Genomic DNA, 24891 nt, shown 5'->3' on the forward strand with positions numbered 1-24891 from the left:
TGTGTCTTATATACCAGTGGATAAAGGATATCTATTAATGACACCTGAATAGAGTGTTACAGTCCAATACACAGATCATATGGAGATCTATTTTAAAGCAGATGATTTTTCAGAGGCTGGAAAAGTGTCTAAGAGATCAATTTATCATGTAGTTGATAATACTGCTGACTTTGAACAAAGGCATCAGGGTATCTAAAAACCAGGAAGTGAAATCATAACTCATGCCTAGGATATTTCAAAAATATATTAATGGAAAAGAATTAATCAACACATTGTTTGCAAGTAAACATGAAAGAAAGCTCACTGATTGAATGTTACTAGTTCAGGTAAGGAAAGCTAACATGCCTGCCACATATTGAGACTTGGTGCTCAACAAATCCTTCTTACTTTCCTTCCTTCAAAACATCTCCTTATATTTATGAGCTGTGGCAAGTCTAAGAGCAGTAATTTGTGGCAATGGGAATGTATTTGATGACCTATTCTGAGTCAGACACAGTGCACGAGAACCAAATATGCAATTGTCCATCTTTTCCTTGACTAGGAGAGGCACTATTTTTTTGAAGTTCCAATTTCTGATTGTATGCAATAAAATATGAACAGAGTAGACTACAATAAAAGCAAATTCATTTTAAAAGAATCTTTAAAAGTGAATCTAAAATCTAAGCTTATTTTTTCATATACAAATATTATGAATTGGGTGATCATATAATTATGAAAATCAGGACACTTTAAGATGGAAGAGGGTGCTATTGTCAATTTTTCCTGGATCTGCATATTAATCAGGACACTCCTGGACAAAATAGAAATTATAGTCATCATAGACATGAACAATTTAAATAAATGGCTCTTGGTTGACATTTCAGTGTGATTTGGGGTCCTAAATTCCTGAGGCATATGTGTAGTCTTTTGCAGTTTGGCAACAGACAGGTGAAGAGTTGCCTGACAAATGTTCTAAGGTAGAAAAAAAATTACAAACACTGCATTCTTTTTCTTTTGCAAGCACCAGAGTAAAACAGCCCTATGCTAGACTAACTGGTATCTGGATTTCTGAACATGATGATACATGTCAGCCAATGAGAAGAAAAGAAAAAAAATACATACATACATATTAATAATATGGTGATTATGGGATTTTCTCCTCTCACCGGAATCTCCTTGTATGAATTCTTGCTGTAGTATATCTGCATTAATGGCCAGTATATGGGTCTAAGACAACACTTTTAGATGCAGCCTTGTCTTTATTAGAATCTAAAAACCTTCCTGTTCCTCTAAATATGGGCCCTCTCCTGGATGACTAGATCTCCCCAAGAGCTAGCTCATTTACCAGACTAAAACATGGAGAATGAGGAAGAATTTCTTGTGGATTATAAAGGAGCAGCTGTTCTTAAAAGCCACTGAATGATCATGAAATTCTCCCCTACCTCGATGGTCCACAAGCTTATCCCAAAGGCAGTGTGAGATATGTTTGTGTCTGAATGAAAGTTACCAAGCAGTGCAAGAAGTAACAAAAGAGCATGGAAGCTCTTTCTTCTCCAAGTGACTGTATGTTAGCAAGCTGCCACTATAGTATGAAAACAATAGAACATAAGTACCACACTGACTTCAGTGCAAGTATATATAAATAATGACACTGTTGGGGCACAACCTTTTTTTCATTAACGTATCAGCCCATATTCCATCCATCTAGTCAACAACTGTATTGAATGGACCCATTATTTAAGTATTAGGGATATAAAGTCACTACTGCAAAGGCTCATAAATTAGCGAGGGGGAAAATGTTAAGGGAGTATTACAAACTACATTGTATATTCAAAGTTTTAAGAGTATTATAAATAGGTGCCACAATGGAAAAATAGGATGATTGACTATGCCTAGTAAAATGATGGAAATCTTTTCAGGGTGACATCTGAGTTGAGAATTAAAAGATGAGTAGATCAGGTAAAGAGTGAGGTGGGTAAGCTTAGAAAGACAGGAAGACACGAAATAATAAAAGTCCCTATATGTTCTACCAAACACTCTAAAGTTTCTCTTGCAGAAGACAGGGGACCATTACAGATATTTTATGCAGAAAAGTGACTTAATTGAATATGTATTTTAGACAGAGTATTGTGGCTGAGCATGAAGAAAAAATGACAAGAGACTGTTGTAATAAGTAGCATGAGGATAATATTAATTATGAATCTACAAGGCAGATATTATCAGCTCCATTTTATAGGTGAGTAAACTGTGGGTCAGAAAGACTAACTAATATACTCATTTTAAGCAGCTGAATAGGCTTGACTCTGATGACGATTTTACCATTAGTAGGTGAATTAAAAGAAGGATGGGAGAGAGAGTTGGACAGAAATTAGAGCAACTCTCAGAGTTGATCCTGGTGTGTGAGTGTGAAAGTTTAGATGTGGGAGTGTGACTTGAGGTGGTAGCTCCATTTTCAATAGGACACACAGAATACCACAGACTTAGGAAGACAAAGGAAATAGTCCAGTTTGTAACCATGCTGAGCAGTGGGGCCAGTAAAGGTGACAGTTCAGAAAACACATAGCAGAAGTGGACAAATAAGGCTAGGGAAACTCTTCAAACATGAGGGATACTTAGGCCCTATTCCTACTCCTACTCCTATGCCTATTCCTATTCCCATTCTATGTCTTCCTTTCCTTTCCTGCCCCATGGTCTCGCACCCCTCTTCCCAAGAAAGAAATAATTGGCATCAGCAGACAAGAGTGAATGGGGTTTGCAGGGATCTGCATACAAGCTAGCATGCTGATCTTCAGTGGACAGTGTAGACAGTAGATACTTGGTGTGTCAAAAAATAGGAAAGCCAGAGAACTACTGTGTTAGAACGCAGAGAAAGAGCAAAAGCCTCACCAATTTCTCTCTCTCTCTCTCTCCCCCATCGTGCACTATTCTGCATAATGGTTCCCTAACTGTCCCTTGAATGTGGCTTGCAATCCTCATTCTTTGAGCAGCTTCTTGACATCCTGATATTCCCATTCTAGGATTTCTCTAAATAAAGGTTCAAGTAATCTTTCCCTCTGCAATCATTTGTGTCAAATCAAGTTCTACTCATATATTAAAAGTTCAATCTTGGGTTTAAGGAGTCTTTTCTGCTACTATAGATAGTGATTTCTGATCTAAAACCCTATCATATGATATACATACAAGATGATACCGCTTTTTTAAATGTTTGTTTCTTATCTTTTTTCTTTGAGGGGGTGTTGGGGCAGAGAGAGAGGGAAACACAGAATCCGAAGCAGGCTCCAGGCTCTAAGCTGTCAGCACAGAACCCAGTGCAAGGCTCAAACTTGCAAACCATGAGATCATAGCCTGAGCTGAAGCCGGATGCTTAACAGACTGAGCCACTCAGGCACCCCACAAGATGGTACCACTTGATTTCACATTTCATATTTTTCATGTTGGGCTGGGAGTATTTACATACCCTTCCTAACTATATTTCATGCTTCTTAAAAACTGACTTATGGAACTGTATTCCTTTCTTATGCTTCACCACACCCAGCACAGTGCTAGGAACATAGTTACCAGCAAGCTGTCAAAAGTGAGTCCAGTCCTTTTCATACTGCACGTTTGAAATTTCAAAAACTCATCAACACCCATTAGTTTTTATTTTTCTCCTTTCTATACTCAGAATTACAAGCAGCAGGGGAAATGCAAGAAAAACAAATTTTCTGCTAACAAGAAATGATAGGTAGGGTAGAGATCAAGACAAGTGCACAGGAGGTCAGAATCATATACAAATGTAACCAACATTTCCTAAATCAGAAAGAATGTGTTGTTTTCCTGTTTGGCTTTAACTTCATAGATGACTATTAAAGATATTTTTGTCTTATTGGAAAAATATTTTCACAATGTTTTCATCTTCCCCAAGATCAGTAACATACACTAATTACCCACAGCCTTGAGTATTATTTGGGTCTCCAAACTATACTTTTGATCAGATGGTAAAGTCTTTCTTTCCAGATTATTCTGTGACTGTTTCCCTAAATATGTGTGTCATAAGTCAGTTCAATAAACACTTTTCCAGGCAACTCTAACATGATAGAGAATGGGAGGTGGGGATGAAGAGTGTCAATCAGACCAGTCTTCTGCCATCAAGGAGTTTACAACCTGGCCCAGAGGATGGGAATATAAATAGAAAACTATAAGAAATGCAGAACAGGGCAAGGGATAAGTTGGGTGTGATGGACATGCAGAAGAACCAAAGCCTAGAAAGGTGGGAATATCTTCTTGGAAGAAAAGCAGAATTGCAATGGGAGTCTTAAAAGATCAGGACCTACCATGGAAGTTTTTTGTGTGTCTTCTGTCCATGAAATACAGCAAGACCAACACTAAACCATCCTGCACACCTAGAAAACTGATCTGAGGATTAACACAACAATCTTCACAACCTGAACCACAGAATTCAGCAGGTATGTGGCACAGAGAGGTGAACTTAGGGAGTGAGAAGCCGTGACGGGCAGGGAGGTGTTTTTGCATGTAGAGAGAGGACGGAGATGGCGGGGAGAATATGGGAAAAGCACCCCTCCCCAGAAGCAGCTGGGGAGAAGGTGGAAAATTGGAAACAGCTGCAGGGACTGAACTAAAAAGGGAGAAAGGAGAAAGAAGAGGGTTTAAATTCCATTAAGACTATAAACAGGGGGAGTGCAGAGTTTGCAACTCCACAATTCGATACCTGGCGGTGCTCTGGTGGGAAGGGCGAATCCCCAGGAGCAGAGTGGGGTCCAGCAGATTCTCAGGCCACACAGGGAGAGGTGGTTCCACTGCTGGAAGGACATTTGGTAGAGGCTGTGAGGCAGCCTGGGCCAAGCAGACCCCAGAGAATGGCCGCATTCACTGGTGCTGGAACAAGGTCCTTGAGGGTGAAGCCTGGTGCCAGATGTGTGTTGTGATTTTCCATAATCCCTGAAATGCTGCTGCTACACTATCACGAACTTTTTCAGGTGCGGGCTGGCACCTGGCTGCAGTCTCTGGGCATCGGCAGCAGCACAGTGACATGAACTTGCCTGGGTGCGGCCAGCATTCGACCACTGCTTGGTGAGACCCTCCACAGAGGGGTGGAATGGGTCAAAGCCGCAGTCCTTCAGAAGTAAGGAGTCAGGGAAAACAGCTACATGTGAGACAAAGCTCAGGACAGGGGTACTATCAGGGACTCGGTCGCAGACAGTGTGGAAGTGGGGAGTGGATGAAGGCTGAAGACAAAGGATGGGTGCACGATTGCTGATCAGGGAGAACAGAGTTCGGATACTAGAGACTGTGTAGCTGGGTGATGCCATTTTCACTGCTCCGGTGTATGTGCATAGGCACCTACAAATGCCACAACAATACACCCCAGTAGGCTAGCAGCGCCATCTAGTGGAGAACAGAGCCATTACACTAAGCCCCGCCGAACTGGGCAAACCTCGCTCTTCTAGAACAGAAGTCTCACCGCCTGCTTTGTCTATGGACTATAAAGCACTTCATAGTCTTACTTCTATGGGAAAACTGAAATAATTTCAATTGTATTTCAGTCTGTTAGCAGTTCTAAATATCCAATTTTCTTTTTCTTTTTACTTTTTAATTTCTTTTTCTTGAGTACAGAAAGAGAAAAAATAATTTTTATTTTCAATTTTTATTAAAATATTTTTAATTTTTTACTATATTTTCTACTTTTGTGTGAATTTTGTCAAATTCTATTTTGCTTCCATCATTTTATTTTAGTCTACTTCAGTGTATTCATTTTTTCAAATTTTCAAATGATTTATTTTTTTCTTTTTTCTTTTCCATTTCTTTTCTTTTTCTTGAATATAGAAAGAGAACAAATTCATTTTTATTATTAATTTTTATTAAAATACTTTTCTTTAATTTTTTCTACTATATTTTTTACTTTTGTGTAAATTTTTTTCAAATTATAGTTTACTTTCATCATTTCATTTTAGTCTACTTCAGTGTATTCATTTTTTCAAATTTTCAAATGATTTCCTTTTTTTTTATTCTTTCCCCTTTTTTCTCTAATCTGTCAAGCCACTTTCAACACCCAGGCCAAAACACACCTAGGATCTATCATCATTTATTCAATTTTGTGTGTGTGTGTGTTTAATTTTTTAATTTTAACGTTTTTTAAATTTTAATTGTTTTTAATTTTAATTGTTTTTAATTTTAATTATTTATACCTCATTAATTCCTTTTATCCCTTCAAAATAATAAAACAAAGGGATTCACCCCCAAAAAAAGAGCAGGAAGAAATGACAGCCAGGGACTTAACCAATACAGATACAAGCAAGATGTCTGAACCAGAATTTAGAATCACAATAATAAGAATACTAGCTGGAGTTGAAAATAGATTAGAATTGCTTTATGCGGAGATAAAAGAAGTGAAAACTAGTCATAATGAGATAAAAAATACTATAACTGAGCTGCAATCATGAATGGATGCCGCAGCAGCAAGGATGGATGAGGCAGAACAGAGAATCACCAATATAGAGGGCAAACTTATGGAGAACAATGAAGCAGAAAAAAAAGAGGGAGATTAAGGCAAAAGAGCATGATCTAAAAATTAGAGAAATCAGTGACTCATTAAAAAAGGAACAACATCAGAATCATAGGGTCCCAGAAAAGGAAGAGAGAGACATAGGTGTAGAAGGGTTATGTGAGCAAATCATAGTGGAAAAGTTTCCTAAGCTGGGGAAAGACATAGCCATCAAAATCCAAGAAGCACAGAGGACTCCTGTTAGATTCAACAAAAACCGACCATCAACAAGGAGCATCATAGTCAAATTCATAAAATACTCAGGCAAGGAGAGAATCATGAAAGCAGCAAGGGAAAGAAAAGTCCCTAACCTACAAGGGAAGACAAATCAGGTTTGTAGCAGACCTATCCACAGAAACTTGGCAGGGCAGAAAGGAGTGGCAGGAGATATTCAGTGTTGAATCAGAAATATGTGCAGGCAAGAATTCTCTACCCAGCAAGGCTGTCATTCAAAATAGAAGGAGAGAGGGGCGCCTGGGTGGCGCAGTCGGTTAAGCGTCCGACTTCAGCCAGGTCACGATCTCGCGGTCCGGGAGTTCGAGCCCCGTGTCAGGCTCTGGGCTGATGGCTCAGAGCCTGGAGCCTGTTTCCGATTCTGTGTCTCCCTCTCTCTCTGCCCCTCCCCCGTTCATGCTCTGTCTATCTCTGTCCCAAAAAATAAATAAACTTTGAAAAAAAAATTAAAAAAAAATATAGAAGGAGAGATAAAAAGTTTCCCAGACAAACAAAAATTAAAGGAGTTTGTGACCACTAAACCAGCCCTGAAAGAAATTTTAAGATGGACTCTCTAAGGGGAGAAAAGATGAAAATATAAATAAATAAATAAATAAATAAATAAATACCAAAAGTAACAAAGATTAGAAAGGACCAGAGAACACCACTAAATACTCCAACTCTACAAGCAACATAATGGCAGTAAATTCATATCTTTCAGTACTCACTCTAAACATCAATGGACTCAATGCTCCAATCAAAAGACATAGGGTAACAGAATGGATAAGAAAACAACATCCATCTATATGCTGTTTACAAGAGACTCACTTTAGAGGTAAAGACTCCTTCAGATTGAAAGTAAGGGGATGGAAAACCATCTATCATGCTAATGGTCAACAGAAGAAAGCCGGAGTAGCCACACTTATATCAGACAATCTAGACTTTAAAACAAAGACTGTATCAAGAGATGCAAAAGGGCATTATTCCAAAATTAAGGGGTCTATCCACCAAGAAGACCTAACAACTGTAAACATTTATGTGCCAAATGTGGAAGCACCCAAATATATAAATCAATTAATCAGAAACATTAAGAAACTCATCGATAGTAATACCATAATACTAGGAGATTTCAACACCCCACTCATAGCAACGGACAGATAATCTGATAAGAAAATCAACAAGGAAACAATGGCTTTGAATGACACACTGGACCAGATGGACTTAACAGTATATTCAGAACATTTCATCCTAAAGCAGTGGAATATAGATTCTTCTCCAGTGCACATGGAACATTCTCCAGAATAGACCACATACTGGGACACAATCAGCCCTCAGAAAGTACAAAAAGATCGAGATCATACCATGCATATTTTCAAGACCACAATGCTATGAAACTCAAAATCAACCACAAGAAAAAATTTGGAAAGGTAACAAATACTTGGAGACTGAAGAACATCCTACTAAAGAATGAATGGGCTAACTAAGAAGTTAAAGAGGAAATTAAAAGTATATAGAAGCCAATCAAAATGATAATACCACAACCCAAAACCTCTGGGACACAGCAAAGGTGGTCGTAAGAGGAAAGTATACAGCAATCCAGGCCTTCCTAAGGAAGGAAGAAAGATCTCAGATACAAAACCTAACCTTATGCCTTAAAGAGTTGGAAAAAGAACAGCAAATAAAACCCAAAAACAGCATAAGACAGGAAATAATAAAGATTAGAGTAGAAATTAATGCTATCGAAACCAAAAAAACAAAACAAAAACAAAAACAGTAGAACAGATTAATTAAACCAGAAGTTGGTTCTTCGAAAGAATTAACAAAATTGATAAACAACCAGCCAGTTTGATCAAAAAGAAAAAGGAAAGGACCCAAATAAATAAAACCAAGAAGGAAAGAGGAGAGATCATAACCAACACAGCAGAAATAAAAACAATAATAAGAGAATATTATGAGCAATTATATGCCAATAAAATGGGCATTCTAGAAGAAATGGACAAATTCCTAGAAACATATACACTACAGGAACAGGAAGAAATAAAGAATTTGAACAGACCCATAACCAGTAAGGAAATCGAATTAGTAATCAAAAATCTCCCAAAAAACAAGAGTCCAGTGCCAGATGGCTTTCCAGGGGAATTCTACCAAACATTTAAGGAAGAGTTAGCACCTATTCTCTTGAAGCTGTTCCAAAAAATAGAAATGAAAGGAAAACTTCTGAACTCTTTCTATGAAGCCAGCATTACCTTGATTCCAAAACCAGACAGAGACCCTACTAAAAAGGAGAACTATAGACCAATTTCCCCAATGAACATGGATGCAAAAACCCTCAACAAGATATTAGCCCACCAGATCCAAGAATACATTAAAAAAATTATTCACCACAACCAAGTGGGATTTATACCTGGTACACAGGGCTGGTTTAATATCTGCAAAACAATTAACGTGACTCATCACATCAATAAAAGAAAGGATAAGAATCATATGATACTCTCAATAGATGCAGAGAAAGCATTTGACAACATATAGCATCCTTTCTTGATAAAAACCCTCAAGAAAGTAGGGATAGAAGGATCATACCTCGAAATCATAAAAGCCATATATGAACAACCCAAAGCTAATCTCATCCTCTTTGGAGAAAAAATGAGAGCTTTCCCCCTAAGGTCAGAAACAAGACAGGGACGTCCACTCTCACCACTGTTATTCAACATTGTATTGGAAGTCTTAGCCTCTGCAATCAGACAGCACAAAGAAATAAAAGGCATCCGAATTGTCCAGGAGGAGGTCAAACTTTCACTCTTCACAGATGACATGATACTCTATATGGAAAACCCTAAAGATTCCACCAAAAAACTCCTAGAACTGATTCATGAATTCAGCAAAGTTGCAGGATATAAAATCAACGCACAAAAATTGGTTGCATTCCTATACACCAACAATGAAGCAACAGAAAGAGAAATCAAGGAATTAATCCCATTTATAGTTGCACCAAAAACCATAAAATACCTAGGAAAAAATCTAACCAAAGAGGTGGAAAAATCTATACACTGAAAACTATTGAAAGCTTCTGAAAGAAATTGAAGAAGACACACACAAAACAATGGGAAAAGATTCCATGCTCCTGGATAGGAAGAACAAATATTGTTAAAATGTCAATACTACCCAAAGCAATCTACATATTCAATGCAATCCCTATCAAAATAACACCAGCATTCTTCACAGACCTTGAACAAATAATCCTAAAATTTGTATGGAACCAGAAAAGACCCCGAATAGCCAAAGCAATCTTGAAAAAGAAAACCAAAGCAGGAGGCATCACAATCCTGGACTTCAAACTATACTACAAAGCTGTAATCATCAAGACAGTATGGTACTGGCACAAGAACAGACATTCAGATCAATGGAATAGAATACAAACCCCAAAATGGACCTACAAACGTACGGCCAACTAATCTTTGACAAAGCAGGAAAGAATATCCAATGGAATAAAGACAGTCTCTTCAGCAAGTGGTGCTGGGAAAACTGGACAGCGACATGCAGAAGAATGAAGCTGGACCACTTTCTTACACCATACACAGAAATAAACTCAAAATGGATGAAAGACCTAAATGTAAGACAGGAAGCCATCAAAACCCTGGAGGAGAAAGCAGGCAAAACCTCTTTGATCTTGGCTGCAACAACTTCTTACTCAACACATCTCTGGAGGCAAGGGAAACAAAAGCAAAAATGAACTACTAGGACCTCATCAAAATAAAAAGCTTCTGCACAGCAAAGGAAACAATCAGCAAAACTAAAAGGCAACCGACAATGGGAGAAAATATTTGCAAATGATATAGCAGATAAAGGGTTAGTATTCAAAATCTGTAAAGAACTTATCAAACCCAACACCCACAAAACAGATAATCCAGTGAAGAAATGGGCAAAAGACATGAATAGACACTTCTCCAAAGAAGGCATCTAGATTGCAAACTGACACATGTAAAAATGCTCAACATCACTCATCATCAGGGAAATACAAATCAAAACCACCATGAGACACGACCTTACACCTGTCAGAATGGCTAACATGAACAACTCAGGCAATGACAGATGTTGGCGAGGATGCAGAGAAAGAGGATCTCTTTTGCATTGTTGGTGGGAATGCAAGCTGGTGCAGCCACTCTGGAAAACAGTATGGAAGTTCCTCAAAAAACTAAAAATAGAACTACCCTAAGACCCAGCAATTGCACTACTAGGTATTTATCCAAGGGATACAGGTGTGCTGTTTTGAAGGGGTACATGCACCCCGATGTTTATAGCAGTGCTATCAAGAATAGCCAAAGTATGGAAAGAACTCAAATGTCCACTGACGGATGAATGGATAAAGAAGATGTGGTATATATATACAATGGAGTATTACTAGACAATCAAAAAGAATGAAATCTTGCCATTTGCAACTATGTGGATGGAACTGGAGGGTATTAGGCTAAGTGAAATTAGTCAGAGAAAGACAAATATCATATGACTTCAATCATATGAGGACTTTAAGAGACAAAACAGATGAACATAAGCAAAGGGAAACAAAAATAATATAAAAACAGAGAGGGGGACAAAGCATAAGAGATTCATAAATATGGAGAACAGACAGAAGGTTACTGGAGGAGGTGTGTGGGGGGGGATGGGCTAAATGGGTAAGGGGTATTAAGGAATCTACTCCTGAAATCATTGTTGCACTATATGCTAACTAATTTGGATGTAAATTTAAAAATAAAATTTAAAAAATCTTTCATTGGAAAATAACTATCAAGTATGAAAAGATACCTAATAAACCTAAATTCCTTTGCTAAAAAAAAAAAAGAAAAAGGATGAGGACCTGACTCGCTAGAGAAAGGAGAAAGTCTTGCTAAAGGTAAGAGGATGGTACCAGTTAGCAAACAGAGTTGGAAAAATTCACCTTTCCCAGAGTGATTTGTGCATTTTTGCTAATTGGCTGTGGCATATGTGGAGGGATGTACTAGTTGTGAAGCTAGAAAAGGGCGGTTGGTGTCAGGCAGCCAGAGTCTGGATGTCAAAGAATTGACTTTATTTCATAAGCATCAGTGAGCCATCTGAGTTTTGGGAAGAGAATTGAGGAGGCAGAGTTCAGGACTAACAGAAGTGGGCAAAAAATAAAGCCAGGAGCCTGGTATTTGGCTAATGTCTATAGCAAAGAAGGACATTCAGCAATGAAGTGAGTCTTACAAGAAGAACTTGTTTAAGAAATCGTTTTGAGGGCTTGTTAACAAACATGTCTATCTTTTGGGTCTGAGAAACTTAGAGTTATGCCATGAATCACATCAATTCTTAAGAGTACTGAGTATGTGTTTTCTTTTGGAGTTACCTACTGAAATATAAAAGCTCTTGAGAGGTTGATTTAGGCAGCTACTTGACTGCTTGCTGGGAACATGAGAAGCACCTCAACACTTTATCAAAAGCTCACTACTCATTTCTCACCCCTACTTTTACACCAGAATCATAATTTCTAGAATTGCAAAATTTGGACCTGAGAAAAGCACAGGTGAGAATAGCTCTTTCAAGAGGGTGTAGCAAGCAATTGAATAATAAAGTAGTCGAAACTACACACAATAATAAGGTAAAAAGAGGTTATAATTTTCAATTAAATAGCTCCCATCAAAAGGTGCTAAAGGCTTCAATTTTTTAAACGGCACCCTGGCTGCTGTAATCCAAACCCTGCAAAATCTGGATTACATTAACTAAATTCCAAGCTTGACTAGACTGCCTTGAAAACCCTATTTCCTTGAAATTGGAAACAACTAATGTTCTGTTTATTCATGATATTAAACCTACTGAGGTGTAAAATGGCAGGTGTAGTGTTAAGTACTTTGTCTGAATACCCTACTGAGGAAAGACAAAGAACTTTCAACTAGGTGAATGTATGGTGATGCCATTTAGGCTTCACTTTTTGGATAACAGAGTAGGAACCAATTAACTCACTGCATTTCCAGAAATTATACAGTGGTTAAGAGCAGAGACTCTAGATTTAGTTAACCTGGGTATATATCTTAGCCTAACCACTTACCTACTGTGAGTGTTTTATGGCAAGTTTTAGCATCTCGGTGTCTCATTTTCTACATCTGGAATGTTATGAGGATAAAATATGATAGTACATGGACAGTGCACAGATACCTGCTGGTATCAATCATTCTTCTAAATGTGAATTTAGAAGAATGTGAAGTGCTACACTGTGTGAATATGCTATGCTTGGGTATTTTATCCCAATTCCAATCTTAAAGATCAATCATCTGAAATCATGGAAGAAAATAAAAGATAACTTGGGCTAAAGTCATCATTTCGCAGGTGAGGATGCTGAGAGATGTCAGTCACATGCCCAAAGTCACACAGGAGGTCACAGTGGCAAGATGGTACTAGAATTTGAGGTATCTGATCCCATTCTTGGAGCACACACTAAGTGCTGATGGGAAAGCCAGAGCTTTATCTGCCATTACCACAATTCAGAGGAGAATAATTCTCCCTCCTGGTGGGAGGACAGTACTCAGCACCTGGATCTATAAACTGGCCTATGAATTTCCGCCTCCTTTGTAGATGTGGTGTTTTAGATCACCTCTCTGCAGGCTACAGAGAGTGAAAAGACACTTGAGAGTGCTCAAAGCAAGCATTTTCTTCCTGATTCATCTCAGCAATGACACAGATCATTTCATGAAGAGTCCTATTCTCTTTAATGTACTGTGACATGGCCCTAGCACCTCAAAATGCCCCAATGGGCAGACAGGGAAACACACATGACATTGTAAACATTTGTAGTCATGCTAAGAATGATCACTTTTTACACATAGATACCTCAAGGTGGAGAACAATATTTGGGGGTTAAACAAATATAAGGATGTAAAAACAACCCTTTAAGATTAGAAGTTTGATTTGATAATCACTTCTGAGAATTGGTCATATTTTATAGTTACAGCTACCCTCCATTGCAACCCCAAGCAGAGGCTTTTATAAATGTTTCCAGGAGAAGCTCTAAATGGTTTAAGCTCATTATAGAAAATCAAAGAGCCAAATTTTTCATACACAGAGCAATAGCCTATAGTGGACAGTCTACACTCTGGGAGACAGAGAGAAATGTGTTGGGGTCCAATACTGCCCACAACTGCATTCTGCCTCCTCCTCTGAAAAACTGGGGAGATAATCTGTGGGAATGGAAGAACAGCTTTCTTTTTGAAAGTGGATGCTGTGAAGTTCATTGTGCCCCCCACCCCAGTGCCCCAGATTCATATGCTGAATTCCTAACATCCAACGTTAACCTTTAGGGAAGCAACTAAGGCTAAATGAGGTCACAAGGGTAGGGTGTTGTTGTTCTGTTGGGAAGAGACAGAAGAGAGCTGGCCCTCCTTCTGCCCTGAGAAGACATGGCAAGCAGGCACCTGTCTGCAAGCCAGGAAGAGAGCTCTCACCAGAAACCAAACTGCCGGACCTTGATCTGGGACTTCCAACCTCCAGAACTGTGTGAAACAGATTTGTGTTGTTTAATCCATGCAGTCTGTTGCATTTGGTATTAGCAGCCTGAGCTGACTAAGACGGTGGAATTAGTACCATCCCTGTGTTTCCTGAGATAAAGGACTGTCAGTATCACATAGTTAGTGCTGTGACATCCCACTAACAAGATGACCCCAGACTGAAAGCTGCTTTATGCTTTGTTCTTTGTGGACTATTTACAGAGATGGGGAAAGGGAGGCTGATATTGGCGAGATATCCATACACAAACTTTAGATACAGCAACCTTATTGACATATGTTGAACACATGGTGTGGGGTTGTGAATATATACATATGCAGGATGAACATACTCTGTGGTTAAGAACAGGGTTTGAATCATGGCCTTGCTACTTACTAGCTGTGTGTCTATGGGCGAGCACTTAAGCTCTGAGCTTCAGCTTCTTCTTGCTAAAGTGGGAACAACAGTTGTATCTCACAGTATTGCAGGGAGGGTTAAATGAAAATTCTCAGAACAGCGACTGGTGGTAGAGCTTCACGAGAGTTCGTTTTACCCTCACAATGGTCCACATACACACAAACACATTCACAGGGTTCTTACAAAAATATGAAATATAAAAAAAAGGAAAAAATAAATCACAGCATTTCTATGCCCTCTGCACTCACTTCACATAGCCCATAGAATTTCCCTATCCTACCTGACCTTCCTAAATATTAAACTCTGTGGTTAATCTGTAAAATCTCATGATTACCTTCAAACTTATTGGCCACTTGTGCTTGGAAGAGACTAGAGGAAAAAATTAGGATGTGTAATAAGAGATAAGGGGCTGCAAAAACGGGGAATCACAGAGTAGGCTTAGATTAGAGGGATAAGAAAATGCTAGATATAATCATTTTATAACTACACGAGCTAAAAAAAAGAGTTCCATATAAATTGTAAATTGAAATTTCATTTTCAAACTACTGCTATTACTCAGAAGAAAATATTTTCCTCAAATCACAGCTGATTCAAATAAATAACTGAATTTTTGTTTTCACATTTATGCACTGCAAGGCATACACTAGACTCCAAGAAAAAGTAACTGTGACAGAAGTCTGCAAAGATACTTCATTAAACTAAATCAAAACTTTTCTTACTCTCTCTCCCATAAGTCAAATTTGACCCCATGCTTTTCCATTTAGGATTCATGTTTGTAAGGTTAACTCTGACCCAAGGTGTTGAATTTCCTCTCAACAGAAATTCAGCTCCTGCCATAGATGTTACTGTGGCATCACTTCACCATGGGAAGGAACAAGTGGGTCTGACAGTGGGCACAATAAAACATATTAAACTGATGTGCTTTGTGCTGAGAGTGGGAACATTCAGAACAGCTTTCTCTTCTTACTTTCATCAATCTTTGAAGAATCTTCAACCTTGGTTATTTTTCTTCTATGTGGTCATGGACTCAGAAGACTAATTTTGTTTACAAAGAAATTTTGATGGCCAGTAAATTTCATATGCTTTCTTTGTAAGAATTTAAAGATCTTATTTATAACCACTAAATTATATCCTGTCAGTTCCTCTCAATTTTACAAGTGATTTGAGTTTGATGTAAAATTTAGAACTTATCAGTCTGAACAACTCTATACCAGCTGTGATTGAATAAGGCATCAAGTAGCATAATATGTGGCAGAATCTTTCTAAGTAGCATTAGATGAAGAAAAAGAACAATTGCCCAAATATGTTAATAGACTCAACCACTGGCAATAATTCTTGGGAATTCCTTTTTTCCCCTGATAATGGATTTGATTTCATTATTGATATGACAATCTGAGAAAAATCCATGGAAAGTATGTAGTCAGAGACACTGGGGAATCATTTATTCTGTTTTCTTTTATAAAAGGACCAGTTTACAAAATATTTTTTGGTAGCTTAAAATAATATTAAACAGGGGCGCCTGGGTGGCTCAGTTGGTTAAGCATCCGACTTCGGCTCAGGTCATGATCTCGCGATCCGTGAGCTCAAGCCCCACATCGGGCTCTGCTGACAACTCAGAGCCTGGAGTCTGTTTCAGATTCTGTGTCTCCCCCTCTCTCTGACCCTCCCCCATTCATGCTATGTCTCTCTCTGTCTCAAAAACAAATAAACGTTAAAAAAATTTTTAAAATAATATTAAACAAAGCAGTTAAGTGAAAAATAACAGCAAAATCCATTTATTAGAAAACTTAGGCATGTCATCACCTAAGTTTCTTTTTTTTTTTTTTTTAAAGGTAGAGGGAAACGAGGTGACGTCTTTCTTTTTAAAAAAAATTTTTTTTTTCAAAGTTTATTTATTTTTGGGACAGAGAGAGACAGAGCATGAACGGGGGAGGGGCAGAGAGAGAGAGGGAGACACAGAATCGGAAACAGGCTCCAGGCTCTGAGCCATCAGCCCAGAGCCCGACGCGGGGCTCAAACTCACGGACCGCGAGATGGTGACCTGGCTGAAGTCAGACGCTTAACCGACTGCGCCACCCAGGCGCCCCATCACCTAAGTTTCTAACAATGTAAGATTTCATCTGGTTCACTTACTTAAAAATTTATTGGAGGGCGCCTGGGTGGCTCAGCCGGTTAAGCATCCAACTTTGGCTTAGGTCATATCTCATGGCTAGGCTCGTGAGTTTGAGCACCGCATCAGGCTCTGTGCTGACAGCTCAGAGCCTGAAGCCTGCTTTGGATTCTGTATCTCCCTCTCTCTCTGCTCCTCCCCCACTTGTTCTCTCTCTCTCTCTCTCAAATATAAACATTATTTTTTTTTTAATTTTGGGGTGTTTTCTATTTTTCTAAATATAATTTTAAAAATTAGGAATTATCTGCCTATTTATTTTATAAAACCACTTCTGCTAATCAATTATTCCAGCTTTGGATCTGGCCAGTACTAATATTTAATTTACCTGAGTAAATGTATGCTAACTGATCAGTGTTCATCATTAGTAGTTTACAGATATTACCATTTAGTAGATATTGATCTTTCAAAAAATATTTTAAGTGGAAATAAGCAGAAGTAAGTTTAGGTGATTAATGGAAATGTTAACTCTGGGTAGACATTTTTATATATTGCTTCATTTTTATTACTCTATGTGTGTAATGTCCAGAGCCATGTTCTCTCTGAAGAAGAAGAGAGAACCTCTTCTTCATGTTCTCTCTGAAGCAGAGGCATGGTGGGAAGACTCAGAAGAGAGAAACCTGAAGACCGAATCATGAAATAAAATACTACTATGTGGAAAATCTTATGTTAGTGTTAACATTCAGATGCTCAATACGCAAACATTAAAAAGCATTCTTGTCGAAAGAATGTTTTCCTCCAATCTTATGAGATGGTGCCTTCTGAGACATGATGCCTGCAAACAGGTTCTGCTGACAGTAGACATCCAAAGCAAGACACAGAATATACAAACTGTAGACTCTAAGCCAGCAAATACTAACATCACTGACAACCAGTTGCAAAAACTTCTAAACTCCCCCTTTCTTTAAAGAATAAAACATGCTAAAGAAAATACAACACATAAACTATTCTTGTTCTCCTCTAGAATTCTACTAATTACCTTTGGGGTAAAAACAATGGAAACCTAATTTATCAGTCTGAAAATCATGGTAATAGCAAATTCATATCTACCTGGGAATTGATGGATAACTCTTATTTATCTCCATTTTCCTTTGTGTAAAAACCATGCCTGTTTCTCTACATGAATCAGCTTTTAGCAAAAGAATGGAAGGAGAATAAAATACTCTGAATCACACCAGCATCTGATTCATGGAATGAAAGCTTTCTGACTTCAAAAAGAACAATAGTAATGCTCTAAGAAAGTTGTCCTAACTTTGTTTTTATTTATTAAATGAAGTTTACCGTAGAGAAAAAGCTCACATGATTTATGGTTTTTCTCTGTAGAGCTACAGAACTTTAATCCATAGCTCATGAAAGGGTGTAAGAGCAGCTTGAAAATTATGCTGAGCTTAATTATACTTAATGTGAATTATTCAGAAGTGCAGACAGAGACTAAAAATTTATTTCATACAAAGAAGCTTGACATTTTAATTGGTCCTTCAGAATAGAGACAAAACAATTTCCTCTCAAGAAAATTTACATCTTCCCCAACAGACCTGCAGCTTCAGCCAAACAGAACTTCATTAACAAGATTAATTATCACGCCAGTGTCTGCTTCATCAGGTGTATGGCCCAGGTGATAAAAGGAATACAAAATAATGACTGACATTCCTAACAGATAGAATTGATTCAAGGAGAGAAAGGATGACAGATTGAGCCACCATACCTTGGTCATTAGCCATTTTGTCAGGGTGTTCTACTGCGGGGGAGAAAGAAATATTATTAGACATTGACACTTCCTAGCAAGAAAGCTGACACTTCAAATCAACAGTTTTGTTAGCAAGTTTTCGTATCAAGGCCAAAGCCCTGTTGAAATAAAGTTGATAAGGAACCATGGTTGATGTGATTATTTCTATTAAATAGTAGAGGAAAAAAAATGAAAACACTGGTTTTGCTAGGCGTGTTCTTAAAAATATGTGATTTGTTTTATTCCTCTACACCTCAACTCAAGAATGATTATCATGTGAGCTTAATTAAAATACAATACATACAAAAAATGCATGCAATTACCAAATACTTATCACCCGTATGTTTTAAATAAGCTAAAGAAGCTATTTTTTGTCTTCAATTTTTTTTCAACAAGAGAACTTAACTAATTTCCACATGGATGGAGTAAAATAACAGAATATAATAAATATGTTTTAATCTAAATGATTTGATAAGTTTTTAGACCTTGTGGAGAAAACTCCTACTGCTCACAACTTCTGGCACATTATGAATACCGTTCTTGAAAATGATTTTTTTCAATTTAAAAATATCCCTAAATTTTTTAAGGTGGCTTCTTTTCTATTAATAAAAGATAACTGTGTAGGAGGTAAGTCCATGGTATCATTACTTTAATAAAATTGTGATGTGACATTTTGACCAATGTCGATCATTGTCAGTCTCCATCAATTAGAATTATTTCCCCTATCCTGGAGTTTCTTTGAGCTTCCAGTCTTCTGGGTTTATTGAGCTCAACTGTACTAAAACTTGACATGTAGGCTACTACCCTTGCTGTTTGCTTCTTTATATGTCTCAGTTAAACTCACACAGAGAGAAATACGATAGTGTTCCTAGAGCAGCAACCTATAACCCAAGCACCCTAGTTCTCTCATTCTGGGTAGCTAGCAGTCTCCAGCAATTCCATCATCGTTGCTTGAAAAATAACTTAAAGCAAATATCTTAGAAGTGGTGGCCCTTCCTTTCCTGACTGAAGGTACACAAATCATTGACCAAAAGAATATATAGAATGGAAATACTTAAAAGCCCCTTTCAGATGAATAGGGTTTATGAACGTCACATCATAGAAGGACAAATTCCTAAACTTAGTTACAAATTTCTATCACTTTTAAAATAATTTCCTTTCTTTTATTTAAAATTAATATATAGACAAATTCTATGAAAAAAGGATAGACCGAGAAACGTATCTTAATCTGCAGTAGACTTTGAATGCTGAATGACTCTTTGGAAAATGGTCAAGAGTACTTACTATATTAAGATTCTACCAGCTTTAAATAAATTTTATAAATGTCATTGTAGCTCCTCAAGATTTAACAAACATTTTTTTTTAATTCACCAGGTTGTCTAACCTAATCTTTCCTAGTCTAATCATCACAACTTAATTTTTTTCTTAATTTTCTCTCCCATTTCCCATTAAAGACTAATAACCTCTAAGGATACATTTTATTATAGTATTAGGAGACTGTTGATGAAAAGTGCTTTCGATAGGCAACTGCATTATCTAGTTTATAGAGAGGGATAGGATTTTTACCGAGATCCTAATGTAGTTTTTGAGACACGACACTATGTTGAAGGAAGTGCCACACCAGGTCTCTGGTAAGAATGAGGAGGGATATGTCAGGATCATATGTGACCGTGCAACCCAGAAAGGGTGAAAGTTTGGCATCCAGAACAGGACACACTTGAGACACTACCTTAGTCAGCATCTCATATTTAGGGGACATATGTTTGGGATAACATCAATAAAAGGGAAAAAAACCAATTTCATCCCATTTTCTTCATTTCTCCCCTTTGTCTCACATATGTATTATCTAGTTTAAGGAAATTTTTATCAAGTGACAAGTAAATATACGTTATGGGCAACAATGTCATCCTATTCTTATCCTCTGGATTTGTTTTACTTTTAGTAATTTGGATTGGATATAACTTGAGAAATTTGAATGTCTCAAGAAAAATTATCAACTAGAGTATTTCCCAACAGTGATAAAATATATCCTAATAGTTACCTTTTATTAAAGACAAATAATGGCTTAAAAGTGTCATAATTTGTGTCTTGACTTTTTATTTGCCCCTGTCATTTGTCAAGAAAACCATGTATTTTGTCAAAAATAATTTGTAGACTAAAACTTTTTTGTATTCTGGTATGGAACTTTCAGTTCTATATCCTTAGATGGGAAAGATGCTCACTTCAGTATGATGATTAGGGATGCCCAGAGAATAGACCATACTTTAGTGCTGTTTCATTGCCAAAGACTCTGCTTTTTTGTGTGTAGGTGACTCCACCTCTTCACAGAATCCCACTTTGGTCTGTTTTGGCAGAAGCATCCTGTCTTCCTATTTCTTGACAGGCCAACATGGAGAAGCTTAGTTTACTGGAGAGGACAACACATGTGATAGACAGAGATTGACATGCATCTTGTACCTCTTCCAAGGGTTTAACAGGGTATGGGTATCCTAATGGAGAGTATTTGGGGAAGCAAGGGGTATAACTGCAGAGTCCTATGTGGTTAGAGAATCAAGGTCAAGGTTCTTTTAATTAACATTCCAAAGAAACAGTCAGATGTACCACATACATGCATGTACACAAGGGTATTATAATTTAATCCCTTTTTAATTATAAATGCCATTTTCATTAACCTGTGATTACTGATTGAGTTCCCTATACCTCTCTTGCTGGTGGCTAAAACCAAAGACAAAACTCTAGTCTCTCATAGGAAATGCTACTGTCATTGCAAAGACTGTGTATGAAAGAATGAAGTTTGTAGACACCTGCCTGGGGCATGATTTGCAATGAAACACTTGCCTGTTACCCAGGAGACTACTGAGAGCTTTCTCAGCTTCAGGACAACATGTGAGCCTTTCTTGCTGTCAAACAAAGTTACATTCTGATGAACAGAGACCTTATGTTTTGAAGCAGCTTTGGAAACTAAAAATCTTAAATCAGAGAGCAGAAGCATGATTTGATGTCTTTAGGATAGATTTGGTTCATTGTGGCTTTAAATCTCTTATGAGTAATTTATTTGATGTAGAATATTTGTCATTGTAACATGTAGGATACATGCATGTACAATGTCAATTATTGATAAAGATAGGCAAGATCCATATTTCTAAATAATTTAGAATGCAATCAAGACACCTAAACCTTAGTTTACTATGTGACCAAGATTTGTTTTAAAATCGAATTGACTATTAATTGAGCATGACCTATTGAGGACAGACAATATTAAACATCCAAATCAAGATATTAGAAATAATGCTTGTGGACAATTATAACAAATTCCTGAATTTGTTCTCAGTTCTGAACATCATTTCATAGATGAGTTTAAGGCACTTAAGGTAAATGGTACCAAATGAGATACAGAGTTCATTAAATAATCTACAGGACGGTTATCAGTGTGGGTCTGTAAATCCTGTGATCACTCATCACTCTGCTGTTTAATACACTTGGATGCCTTAAATCATCTTAAATCCTCCCTGAGATCTCTAGTTGGCACACGATGTGAGCATGAAATTAATTTGGCACTTGTCTATAGATAAAGACGAAGCATTTGTGAAATAGTATCTAGTTACATTTCATGCTCCCACAAAATGAAGAACCAGTTTCCTTTCAGTTGCTCATTTGGAGTGAAACTTGATTTAGACATGAAGTCCTAAAAACCCAGAGAGATGAAGATTAACTCATTTCCTCCTGCCTCCCTCCCTCCCCAACTTCTCCTCTGTCGCTAAGAACTGTCACTAAGGCTTAGTCTGAATGCTTGTCTGTGTATTCTTGGCAAACTTTCAGATTTAGCTGTTACCAAGTCCAGCTTTGAAAGGCTAGCTCCTTCACCAGAATTCAACAGTCTACTATTTATTAGGGTACCTTTCCTAGGGGAATTGAATGACTATACAATTATTCTAAGACTCTTCTTTCAATATGTCAACCAACTGGGTGAAAATGTCAACCATCCTCATGTTTCTAATTTTTCAGTTGTTTGCCATCATGTATTACCAAGTTTTCAGCCAGATATACAGACATAATGTGGTCACAGGTTTAAAAGAGAGTACCTGGCTTTAGAACAACACACATCATACCTAAATGAACATCTTTAAATATCAGCTATGAAACATTCAATTTTTTTTTCAATTGCTAAATAACAGAGGCTCTTGAAACCATTTGTCTCCCAGAAAAAATAATACTGTTCTAAAATAGTAAGGACTAACATGAAGTTTATTTTGATGTAGTCACTGTTCTCGGGCCTTACCATTTTTCTTTATGAAGATATAACTATGCTTGAATTGAGTAGCTATTTTTACTCTTGCAAGCATGGGGAGTTTTATTCTAGTAATCATACTGCAAGATTTTTTTTTTCTTGTTGCTACCCTAGGTCTTAAAATAAACACATTCATTTTGTTTGAGATTTTCTGTCTTGCCATATCAACTTTTCTTTTTACATATAAGGATAATAGTTCCTCAAAGAAAACATTTAAAAGGGCAGTAGTATGGCATTCACATAATTCAGTGCTTTTTAATTTTTATTTCCTTACCTAAAATGGCAAAAAAGTTTCACTATATTTTGAATAGAACCACTATACATGAAATCAATACAAAATTCCAAAAGGATTGTAAATGAAAAAAAAAAGTCAAGTTAAATATTCCTGCCTTGTGCCAATGGCAGAAAATGTGATAACAAAATAGACCTTTCTTTGACATGCTGGCTTTCAGCATAAAAATGTACATTTAAATTTATTTTTAATGTCCATTGTAGTCATGCTGCCAACAGAGATGGCAAAGACAGTTCCTAACTCAGACTCCATAACTATTTTACAACAATCCCACAGAAAAAGAAAGGCTGTACTGTACTAGAAAATGATTCAAACCTTTCAGAGTCCTGAAGAGGATGGGATCAGACAGGGGCCCAACTCCTTTTGCATTTCGTGCTTGAATTCGAAAGTAATACATAGTGTCAAGGTTGAGATCCATGATTTGATGAGTAAGCCGATCACCACTGATTGTTTCCATAACCCAGTCATCAATTGGTATGTTCTTATCCAAGGTATAAAACAAGATGTAAGCTGCGTAAATAGATGAATTTAACTTTGTTTAGTATACTGACTGCATGCTATACTTCTGTTTCTAAACACTCATGTTTCCCAAATATAATTTGCAATGATTTTTTTACATTCACAATCTATAAACTACAGTATTCACTTTGGCAAGTAATGATTTTTTTTTGATATTGCAAAGATCAGACAAATAATTGCTTCAATGTACAGAATCTGAAAACTGAATAGACCATTTGAAACAAAAATATCTGCCATATTTAAAAATACAAGGTTTCTGCTGCCTATAAGTCTTGTGCATGGATTCCTGACTGACAGAAACACTGAGATAACAAATGTGTGTTGTTTGTGGCGATACCGTTACGCAGCAATAGACAACAAAATAGGCTAATTGTGACCTTGGCAATCTGCACAGGTGATTTCTGTATTCAAACAAGTTCAGGAATCACTGCTTTAGTTGATATGTGGAATCTGTACATTTTTGGCATCTGTTGAGATGTTGATGAGCAGATATGAATGTCTTATAATGCAGAAAGCTCAGTAAAAGATGAAAGACCCAGGTAAAGAATTCTGAAAAACTTGGAAAGACTATCTGAAACCTCCTTCTGGTTCATATTAAAATTGGAAGACCATAATTCAAAAGGGATTGTGAAATATCACTGGGCAAAGAAGCTGTTTCTGACTCATTTATTTTTTTTTATTTTTTTTTTAATTTTTTTTTTCAACGTTTATTTATTTTTGGGACAGAGAGAGACAGAGCATGAACGGGGGAGGGGCAGAGAGAGAGGGAGACACAGAATCGGAAACAGGCTCCAGGCTCTGAGCCATCGGCCCAGAGCCCGACGCGGGGCTCGAACTCACGGACCGCGAGATCGTGACCTGGCTGAAGTCGGACGCTTAACCGACTGCGCCACCCAGGCGCCCCGCTTCTGACTCATTTATAACAACCCCCATGATCAATATCAATACAATCTTCTAATATTTCTTGAGTCAGAATAGTCTCCATTCTTGTCCTGAATAGAAGACTCTGGTATTTTATTTATTTATTTGTTTGTTTGTTTGCTTGTTTTTAGCTTTTATCATGTGCATATCTTATCTTTTCAAAAGGATACGAACATTCCTTTAGTTCAGGAGCCATATCCTATATTGCTTTTTATTCTTCAGAGAAACCAATAAAATCAACTTCACATAATAGGTATTGAAACTCAGTTATTGAATGAAATCCTCTGGCCAGTCAGCACATAATGTTTTACATTCATGATATTTAATGCAATTGTAGAGG

General features: G+C 37.3%; 1 protein-coding gene across 4 annotated transcripts in view; it reads right to left on the reverse strand.

Moving 5' to 3' along the window:
- Positions 1-24891, reverse strand: part of DCC (DCC netrin 1 receptor) — a 1147297-nt gene that overhangs the window by 84501 nt on the left and 1037905 nt on the right. For 3 of the 4 annotated variants that reach the window (XM_040478797.1, XM_040478799.1, XM_040478796.1), the window contains exons 20-21: positions 23427-23621; positions 18511-18543 (exon numbers count right to left, since the gene is read on the reverse strand). In XM_040478797.1, coding sequence (XP_040334731.1) covers positions 18511-18543; positions 23427-23621 — 228 coding nt within the window. The remainder of the gene's footprint in view (positions 1-18510; positions 18544-23426; positions 23622-24891) is intronic. The other variant, XM_040478798.1, reaches the window with a different exon arrangement.

Source organism: Herpailurus yagouaroundi, unplaced genomic scaffold (genome assembly GCF_014898765.1).
Source record: "Herpailurus yagouaroundi ecotype Mexico unplaced genomic scaffold, PumYag 142, whole genome shotgun sequence".
In the NCBI taxonomy this organism is placed as follows: domain Eukaryota; kingdom Metazoa; phylum Chordata; class Mammalia; order Carnivora; family Felidae; genus Herpailurus; species Herpailurus yagouaroundi.